Source organism: Cornus florida, unplaced genomic scaffold (assembly GCF_030987335.1).
Source record: "Cornus florida cultivar Cherokee Brave unplaced genomic scaffold, ASM3098733v1 CherokeeBrave_3.0.0_Hap2_Chr03, whole genome shotgun sequence".
In the NCBI taxonomy this organism is placed as follows: Eukaryota; Viridiplantae; Streptophyta; class Magnoliopsida; order Cornales; family Cornaceae; genus Cornus; species Cornus florida.
The window spans coordinates 20,959,582-20,970,447 of NW_026775573.1; the positions used below are offsets into that span (position 1 = coordinate 20,959,582).

The following is a 10,866-nucleotide window of genomic DNA, read 5'->3' on the forward strand; positions in this document are numbered from 1 at the left end:
GCCTTCTCCCAAGTATCAGTCTGAACAACCGGTGTTGGTACGGTGCCGGCTGTACCTGAGGCTGATTCCGAAGTACAGCTGCTACCCCAGCTTCTATAGCCCGAGCAATGAGGTCATTGATGTGAGGAGGATACTCTGGATCCCTGCCCTGAGCCGGAGCCTGAACTTCCTCTTGCTCCTCCTGAAGCTGACCCTCACCCTGAAACTCAAGTCGTTGCTGCTCTTTCTCCATTTGCTGACGTTGCAGGTGTTCTTGCTGCCTACGTGCAGCTCTCCTCTGTCGACGGTTCAGATTCTGTCCTCTTCCAGTGTTAACCATGCTGTTAACATAGAACGCCAGACATCAGTACGATTTTAACGGACCGTAAAGGAATACAATGTATCCTAAACTTAAGCTCTAAAGAAACGAGTACACAAAGCGGAATTCACATAACGAAAGACACCCTAGGGACACTTGAACCTGGAGTGCTCTGATACCAACTGTAATACCCCATAATTTCGGAACACGGGTTGATCAAGTCCGCGCACAAAATCAGGGAATATCAAACCAATTAAAGTATTTAAACAAGCACAGATTACAAAATGAAATAAAGAATAAAATAAAACGCTGAAGAAATCCAATTAATAGTAAATCCATTAATAACTTCCAAATGGTTACAACTCGGGAATCCCGTAACTCAAGGACCCCTTAACCAAAAGTTACTATTTAGAATTTCAACCAATTAAGTACTAATATCAACTGAAACAAAACTAATATCCTACTTTTAAGTAAATAGAAGGAATGGATAAGTCCTCCAGCTGCGGATCCTCAACCTTGAGACTTGACCTTCTACAACCTGAAAAATAAATCGCGGGTTAAACCCTACGAGCAAGTTCTCTCTACCAAGCCTCTGAAAACCAATAAACAGATCATCTTTACCAAAACCATCCCTAATTAAGCTTTAACTTTAATATACGATGCTACAAATATATATAAATACTTATATATATAGTGCAAGAATCCTACCAGTTAATAGGGCATTAAATTGTCAAAACCACTCACCAATAATTAATTATTAGTCATACCTAGACCAAGCCCCCCCCTTTTATAATTTTCTCATAAAGTAAACCCCACTCACCTTAACTCCATCCTAAACAGTAATTTAGTCATCTACACATATAGCAATTTAAATATGCACCGGCAAATCAACCATACCATTTATAAATATATTTATTTATATACTAGCAATTCAACCATGCTTCTTTCAATATATTTACTTTTACAATTAATTAGCAATTCAACCATGCTTCCCATATATGAAATTTATTCATAACCAATAAGGCAGTATATCAAAGCCTTTGGCAACTCATCCATGCTTACAATTCAACCATGTATTAATTTTAAACTTAACTCTAGGTATAATTATACATAGACTTCACATGCATATAATAAGCATGTCCTTAATTTAATAACCGTGTATCTATTACGATTTTAAATCAACCATACCATACACGAATCAAGTCATACCAAACAAGATTTATAATATTTAATAATCTTAAATAATATATATATACACATATATTTTGTAATATATATATATGTGTGTATCATACATTCCATACCAATCGTTGACTATTTACAATCATATCTACATATATATACACATATATACACCTCCTTTCATTGCAAAAATATTTAATTAATTATATTTATACCACTAAATGCTACTAGGTATCTTAGTAACATTTTGAGGCTCTCAAAATATCAAGAACACACCCTCTAATGATTAATTTTAACCCTAACAAGCTTAAGATAAATACTGGAACTTCACCGGAGTCTCAAGCAACTTTCCAGGACCTCACACGCATCCCCACGCGCCTTCACGCGCCGCCACATAGCCCTAGACTACTCCCACGCGCCTCCACGCGCTTCCCCTTACCGGCAGGCGCGTCCACGCGCCTGCACGCGCCCTCACGCGCCTGAGCCACTCTCGGCGCGTGTTGGTAGCTCCTAATTGGTTGTTGTTTGGTGCTCTTGGTAAGCCGCGATGCACTGGATCCTCTCCCTTAATCAACTACATCTAACCATTGATGCCGCATGTGTATCAACTTACAATGGACCGCATCACACCAGATCAATCCAACTAAATAAAATTAATCCTATGGCCTAGATCAACGAGTGCACCCTTTTCCTACGCACGCGACCACACTGGATAAAAATCCTATTGATGCGCAAATACTAGCCGCCTCCAGTGGGTTTGTTAAACAATTTAACATATATATATATATATATATATATATATATATATATAACAATTTCTAAATTAACATTAAAAATATAAATTAATTTCAGAAATTATTCAGAAAATCTCAGAAAAATCCCAAAAGCTCTATTTATTATTTTGGGCATAAATGAACATATACAATTAAATTAAAATCCATTTAATTTAATTAATCGTGCTACACAAGGTTAACGCAAAATATAAAAATTTTAGAAAAATAAAATTTAATTAACCTAACCTCACCTACAAGATCTAAATTATCAGAACAATGCATACATATATTCACATGTTTAATTCTATAATTTTGTAAAGAATAAATATGCTCCTCCAATCTGAATAATAATTTAATTTAATAAAATAAAATTATAATTTCGATAATCAAGGTGATAAGTTTATGAGTTCTAAGAGGAGAAGTAGAGAGGAACTCGCCTTTTCTTTTCCAAATCCGGTCTCCTCTTACGTTCTTTGATCCGGCCTCCTCTTCGTTAGCCCTTCTTCTTCTCTCTCTAATTCTCTTATTTTTCTAACGTGGAAAAACTCCTAACCCTAGAGTCTTATGTGTCTATTTATATACATACAAAAACTAAATCCTTTTCCCATTAGGATTATCATATAAAATAAATAATATTTATCTTTTAAATAATATATATACATACATATATTTTACTATAAACATATATATATTACCTTCCATATATAACCCTTAGTTAAATAAATTATATATACCTATATATATCAATAGATAATTATATTGACATATATACCCCTCCACATGATTTAATAATGAATTAATATACACATGTAATTATATAGGTATAATTATGTAAAGATAATTATTAAATATCCTCACAACCACGGGCCTTTACCAATTAACCCAACAAGGCTTCTTTCAAGCCCAATACCACATCCGTTGGTCCAACTTCCTTTAATCCCAATACAAATAACTTAAATACCTAAAATAATGAAATTAAATTTAATAGCTACCAATAATTAACAATAAAGGTACACCAACACAAAATCACGCAAATCAAATAAACACTTCACTAACTAGCATTCCACAAATCAAACACCGTATAAATTTAACAAATAAAATTACAAAATATATAATTTAATTAAAACAATACAATTTACCTACGCAATTAATTAAATAAAACAAATCACAACTATCAAGCACCCAATTAAATAAAACAAATCACTTAAAAATAATAATAATAATATAATATAAATTAATTTAATTAAGAAATCCTTTTTACAATGTCGGGGTATTACAGGAGGCAAGTAGTACGTTGGTCACAAAAAAGATGCGAGGAAAAGTTAAGGACGTCATATTCTCTACAAGAGTGAGAAGATGACTCTTCATTACCAGCCGGTAGTCTGTGGGCGGTTGGAGAAGGTTGCTGAAGGAGATGTCAAACTTGGAATTTCTGAGGTTGCTTTTGGTAAGCATTTAGAGTTTGACACAAATATTGGAGGTATGCTTGTGGCTGCACAAGGCATGCATGGGTTGAAGAATGAGAGCCCGAGGGTTAAGTTTGAGGATGACTCAAACTTAACTAAAATTCTTAATTAATTTGTTTTGTGGAGAAGACAGATTGGTTGGCAGAGATACACTGGCTCATACGAAATTTTTGCCAATGTGGAGATTTGTTAGAATATTGTGGCTCAAATTTTGCCAACTCAGCATTGTATTGCATCATTGATTCCATCAGCATCTTGCATTAGCACCTTGGGCTTCAAGTTTGAGTGCCCAACAAGCCTAATTCGTGGTCACCAAGTATCCTCATCAACAATGTGTGATCAAGAACCCTTTTCTAATGCCAGCTATATACATGTATTACATCAGCCATTGTATCATCAGCTTGTCCTCCAAGGAGCGTGGTCAGCAAGCTGTTCTAGTGCCAGTGATATCCATATGTCATTAGCAAAAACATTTTGGCTATAAATAGCCTTGTGCGTCATGGTGTAATGCATCCAAATCATCAATTGGGTGTTTCAAATATTAGTTGGAGAGAGAGATTTTGGGTGTAATTAGGTTTTGGGTGTGAGCCACTTTGCCTTTATCTCTTTTATTTCTATAGTAAAATATTATTCTGTCTTCTCTCCATAGACATAGGTATAACCAAATCACGTAAATCCTTATCTCATTTGTGTGTATGCCATTTTAATTTTTTGTTATTAATTTTCTCTTTTGTTCTCAAAAACTCCTATTCGATCATTTTTTTTCATAACATATATATATATGGATATTTTTGTGTGCTTAATATGGATTCCACTCCATTGCACTTGCCTAGAAATTACATTGCCCATGATCCTTTAGCCAAACTAGAAATTGGGTAAGCATAAGGAGAAAGTGATGGCATTTTCGCGGTCGCAGTGTAAATAACGAATTTGGACAAATATCGGTGTGAACCGATCGAACTGACCGGTTCTTGGATGTATGTAACGATATCAAAACCTTGAAAATGAATTGCTTACCGAACAATACGTCGCGTATCAACCGATACGATGAACCATGCTTGATCCAAAAATTGAATATGATAACCAACCATTTTCATTTTTCACTTTTCACTTTGCTTTGCGCTCTGAGAAAATGCATACATGTATTCTCGCTTTGTGTGTGTGTGTACACACATATAGTACCTATTGCATCACTTTTGCTTTGTAAATTTATGGAATTGAATGTATGGCAATCAAGTGTAACATAAGGACTTCATTTTCTTGGTCCCGTTAATGGTTAAATGGTCAAAATAATTGCGGAAAAAAATTTGTAGTGTTACTTTACATGTCGATATGATGTTTATACTATATGTGATCAAACATTGAAAAGACCATATGAAGTCTAAAAATTAGACTATAAGTCACTTTCTCCACGTGGAATACTAGTATCAATTATTATTATTATTATTATATTTTGTCTACGTAAGTATAAGTTTTAATACGACAAAATAAATAGTACAATGATGCGTAATTCAAGAAATTTAAATTTTTTAAAGTTATACTTAGATTTGCAAATAGGTTAAAAGTCTATTGAACTAAGAAGATAATTAACCCAACTGAATCAATGGTGGAAAAATTGGGAATTTTAGGGACATTTCCAGAATTTTATTTCAATTAGGGTGTTCAAATTTTCTGCCCTTCCAAACAAGTTATTTTGACAATGTCAGTTATCTAATAAAACGTAAAATCAGAGAGACAATTCTTTTGCATGCAATAGGTGCATGACTCACCAAATCCATGGACTGTAACTAACTCCACCAGGAAGATACAGAGAAATCTCTCTTAGTTTGTTTGGCTAGTTTGGCTAAAGGATCGTGGGCAGTGTAATTGCTAGGTAAGTGCAATGGAGTGGAATCCATATTAAGCACGCAAGAATATCCACTCCATTGCACTTACCTAGCAATTACACTGCCCACGATCCTTTAGCCAAACTAGAAATTGGTAAGCATAAGGAGAAAGTGATGAATACTTTTCCAAAGAATAATTTTGTTTTTCCATTCAGCTTTCGCGAAATGTTTACTTGATTTCATTATAAGAAAGAATAGAATCTGAGCAATTAAAAAAGATTAAGTCCACTATAAAATTATTTTAATTATTAAGTTGTTGAGGAATACTCTTGATCAGGATGTTAAAGCAAGTTGGTTTTGGTTCCAAAAAAAAAAAAATGTGGGGGGTTTGGTGCAATTGAAAGATAGAGAGAGAAAGAGCAACAAATTTTTTTTTTTTTTTCTTTTCTTTCTTAAACTAAGTATATCGGCTCCACAACACATGTATCATTCAAGTCAAAGTGCGATTTAAAAACGAAACCTCAAAAGCTTATCTCCCGGACCTTACCTACACCGCTATGCCCTAAGGCATATATATATTTTTTATTTGTTAGGAAAAAAAAACAAGAATATTAAATAATGAGCTAAACCACAACCCTATATATTATTTCATTTGTTGCTAGTAGTGTGGCACATGTTAACACACCAAATTAGTATTTCAGCTTTTGGTCACTATTCTTTTAAGTGTTTGAACCCTGTGCAAAATAAGACTTTTTTATCAAACACTTTTTCTATTACGGCACAGTTGGTACCCAATTAAAAACGCAAACACCCAAAACAAAATATAAACCGGACAAGCCCTAAAAGTTCACACTTCAAATTGTATATATATATATATATATATATTTTATTATCTATTTACGGTTATTAAAGGTGATTTGAATGAACCCATTTATGATTATTAACGGTTGTTTGAATAAACCTTTTTAGATTAACTTTTAAAAATTATTTAATAATAATAATAATTATTATAATCCTTGCTAGTCTCTATTCATATATACATAAAGTCAAAAAAATTCAATTTATTGAAATTTTTTAATTTGTTGTTAAGTTTTTTAATCGATTATTAAAAAAATCTCATAATAGAGAAAATGTTGCGAATCAATTATTAAAAAAATTCAAAACAGAGAAATTTTTTTTAAAAAATTCATAACAGATAAAAGGAAACATACTTTTTATTTTTTTATTTTTATTTTTTATTTTTATAGCAGAATCCTAATTAAAAATTCTAACTTAGCACTTACAATTTTTTATTCTTCTCTCTCATGATTATTCATTCTCTTGATTCTTCTTCAGCTGCAAATCCTAGAAGCAAACTAATTGCAATTCTAAAAAAATAAAAATAAATAACAATGCAAACTAAATTTACGGAGTCGCCAACCAAATATTAAACACGTAAACTTCATAAAGGTGAATATTGTTTTAAAAATATTGGTGGATTTTCCAATAATGGACTTCAAGACAAGTTTGGAGAATTCATTTCATATTCCATTTTTGTAAATGAACGACCTCACTTCAAACTTCAAAGACTACTACATCATAGCTTGGGGAGGCATGTTTCCCGGTAATCTCCACGAACCTACAGAGAAATTTCTCATACGCGTTTTCGAATTCCTATATAAGCAAGAGTAACTCAGTTACATCATAAGAAAAAAAAACACACACACACACACTGTTACATCACATCTCACATATTCAGCCTTTTGTTCCCCATCTCTCTTGTTCGTCTACATATAATCATGTTCAGGGACAAAGATAGCTCCATTCTCAGACCTCCCAAACGATTAAAATTGGCTTTCACAGCCATATATTTCATAGTTTCTTTGTCCAAGAAGGTTTTCAAGAAAACCCGATCTCTCACAGGTGTCATTCATAGCCCACCATACATTGCAATCGACATTCAACCCGTGAATGATGATGACAATGACAATGACAACGATCACGATCACGTACCCTTTCTTGCCGACCTGGTTAAAGAGAGAGACTTTGATCGTCTCCATCAATATGGAGGAGTGAAGGAAGTTGCAGCCGTTCTTGGAACGGATGCGGAGTCTGGCATCAGTGGCAGCCATGATGATACCAAGCACATAATTGATGTGTTCGGTTCCAACACATACAAGAAGCCTCCTGCTAAAAGCTTTATCAGTTTCGTGCTAGAAGCATTCAAAGACCCAACAATTATCATACTCCTGGTATGTGCAGTTCTCTCTCTTGGCTTTGGGATTAAGCAGCATGGCCTCAAGGAAGGGTGGTATGATGGAGGCAGCATCATTGTTGCTGTTGTGTTAGTTGTTGCAGTCTCTGCTATCAGTAACTTCAAGCAGAGCAGACAGTTCGAGAAGCTGTCGGAGGAGAGCAGCGACATAAAAGTGGAAGTGGTGAGAGATGGGCGGCGACAACCCATATCAATCTTTGAGGTTGTAGTGGGTGACATTGTGTGCTTGAATATTGGTGATCAGATTCCTGCAGACGGATTGTTCTTGGATGGTCATTCGTTGAAGGTGGACGAATCTAACATGACTGGTGAAAGCGACCATGTTGAAGTCAATGAGGCCACGAATCCATTTCTGCTTTCTGGTACGAAGGTGACAGATGGCTACGGTCACATGCTTGTCACTGCAGTAGGCATGAACACAGAATGGGGCCAGAAGATGAGCTCCATAAGCTGTGAATTGGACAAGCAGACATGGTTGGAAGCCGGCGTCAACAAGCTGAATTCTTATATGGAGAAATCAGCTTTGTTGATCGCTTTTCTCCTCCTCGTGGTTTTGTTGATTCACTGTTTGACAGGACACACTAACGACCAAAGCGAGCAACCGGATTTGAATGACAGCATCAAGACCAAACCGGTGATGAGATTCCTGAAAACTGTTATTGATTTTTATAGCATTGTTGCAGCAATGACAGTAGTTGTGTTGGCAGTCCCAGAGGGTTTGCCTTTGGCTCTTTCTCTGACTCTGGCTTATTCGACGAAGAAAATGATGGATGGCATTGCCACGATCAGGAAACTCTCTGCCGGTGAAACAATGGGTTCAGCTACAACAATCTGCACAGACAAAACAGGCACGCTTACATTAAATCAGATGATGGTGACTGAGTTTTGGCTGGGAAAAGAGGAACTGAAGGGGACAATTACATCATCAGAATTAGACCCTAATTTTGTTGAATTGCTACAAGAAGGTATTGGTTTAAATACAACAGGAGAAGATTATCCATCATCAGTACTATCTACTTCAACTCCTGAAATTTCTGCTAGTCCAACTGAGTCGGCCATTCTCTCTTGGGCCGTGTTCAATTTGGATATGGATCTCGATCAGCTAAAGAAAGTTAATGATATTCTCCACGTAGAAGCTTTCAATTCAGAGAAGAAACGGAGTGGGGTTCTGGTGAGGAGAAATGGTGGAAAGAAAGTTCATACACATTGGAAAGGGGCAGCAGAGATGATTCTGGCAATGTGCTCAAATTATTACGTGAGAAGCGGGAGGATCATTGCAATGGATGATTCAGAGAGAGTGCAGTTTGATATAATTATTAAAGATATGGCGGCAAAAGGCCTGCGATGCATTGCGTTTGCATGCAACAAAGCCCAAGGAGATAGTTTGCAGGCCAATGAAAAGGTTGAAGAAACGGGAATGACATTATTAGGGCTGGTGGGTTTGAAGGACCCATGCAGGCCAGGTGTTGGAGCAGCAGTACAGTCATGCAGGGATGCTGGAGTGAAAATCAAAATGATCACTGGTGACAATATGTCCACTGCAAAAACTATAGCTATTGAATGCGGAATTCTCAAACCGAATGAAGATTCAGATGATGCAATAGTAGAAGGTGTAACATTCAGAAATTACTCACAAGAAGCGAGAATGTTAAAGGTCGAGTCTATCCGTGTAATGGCCAGATCATCCCCGTTTGACAAGCTTCTGATGGTGCAATGTTTGAAGCAGAAAGGCCACGTGGTAGCAGTCACAGGCGATGGAAACAACGATGCACCCGCACTGAAAGAAGCAGATATTGGGCTCTCCATGGGGATCCAAGGCACAGAAGTGGCAAAAGAGTGCTCAGATATCGTCATCTTGGACAATAACTTTACTTCAATACTGACTGTATTGAAGTGGGGGAGATGTGTGTATAATAATATCCAAAAGTTCATTCAATTCCAACTCACTGTCAATGTCGCTGCCCTAGTCATCAACTTTGTCGCTGCACTATCATCTGGTGAAGTCCGACTTGCAGCAGTCCAGCTGTTGTGGGTGAATCTCATAATTGATATTTTGGGGGCTTTAGCCTTCGCCGCTGAGCAATCCACTAATGATGTCATGAAAAAGCCACCTGTGGGACGAAATGAACGGCTTATAACAAGAGTGATGTGGAGGAATTTAATTTCTCAGGCCTTGTATCAGGTCACCGTTTTACTAACCTTGGAGTTCAAGGGAAACTCTATCTTTCGCGTGAACAAGAGGGTTAAGGACACACTCATTTTCAATAGTTTTGTTCTCTGCCAAGTTTTCAATGAGTTTAATGCGAGGAAGCTGGAGGAGAAGAACATATTTAGGGGAATACTGAAGAACAAACTGTTTCTAGGGATCGTTGGGATGACAGTAGTTCTTCAAGTGGTTGTGGTGGAGCTTCTTAAAAGGATTGCTAATACTGAAAGGCTGAATTGGGGGCAGTGGGGTGCATGCATTGGGATTGGTGCATTGTCATGGCCGATTGGTTGGCTTGTCAAGTACATTCCAGTCTCCAGCAAGTATGGAGCTTCTAATCCTGAGGAGGATTAAACAGATATAGTGTGCTTGGTTTTTATTTTTTATTTTTGGAAAGGTGTGTGCTTGGTATATATGTTGAGGTGGATATGACAGGAACGCAGTACTTAGAGCATCTCTAATGCTCTTAAGTACATTCCAGTCTCCAGCAAGTATAGAGCTTCTAATCCTGAGGAGGATTAAACAGATATAGTGTGCTTGGGTTTTTTTTTTTTTTTTTGAAAGGTGTGTGCTTGGTATATATGTTGAGGTGGATATGACAGGAACGCAGTACTTAGAGCATCTTTAATGCTTTTTCATTTTAAGTGTTGGGATTTATATGCCCTGGCATAGCAAATTCCTATCTGGATTAAAGTGACATATGTTCCTGACATATCTGAAATATTTATGATTTATATAATTGGTGAATTCAATGTATTATATTTCGATTCACTATGAAATTGATAGTGTCCCTGTGATTACAAGAAATATTTATATATATGTATGTGATGGCAATCAATGCATAATATATACATAGTAATT

At 36.1% G+C, this 10,866-nt stretch overlaps 1 protein-coding gene across 1 annotated transcript; it reads left to right on the forward strand.

The window, feature by feature from the left end:
* Window positions 1–562: 562 nt before the first annotated feature.
* Window positions 563–10,651, forward strand: LOC132301244 (calcium-transporting ATPase 12, plasma membrane-type-like). The gene is made up of 3 exons (XM_059798517.1): window positions 563–1,250; window positions 3,628–3,733; window positions 7,205–10,651. Exons 1-3 carry the CDS (start codon window positions 1,173–1,175, stop codon window positions 10,357–10,359), a joined length of 3,339 nt encoding a protein of 1,112 aa, XP_059654500.1. The 5' UTR covers window positions 563–1,172; the 3' UTR covers window positions 10,360–10,651.
* Window positions 10,652–10,866: the final 215 nt, after the last annotated feature.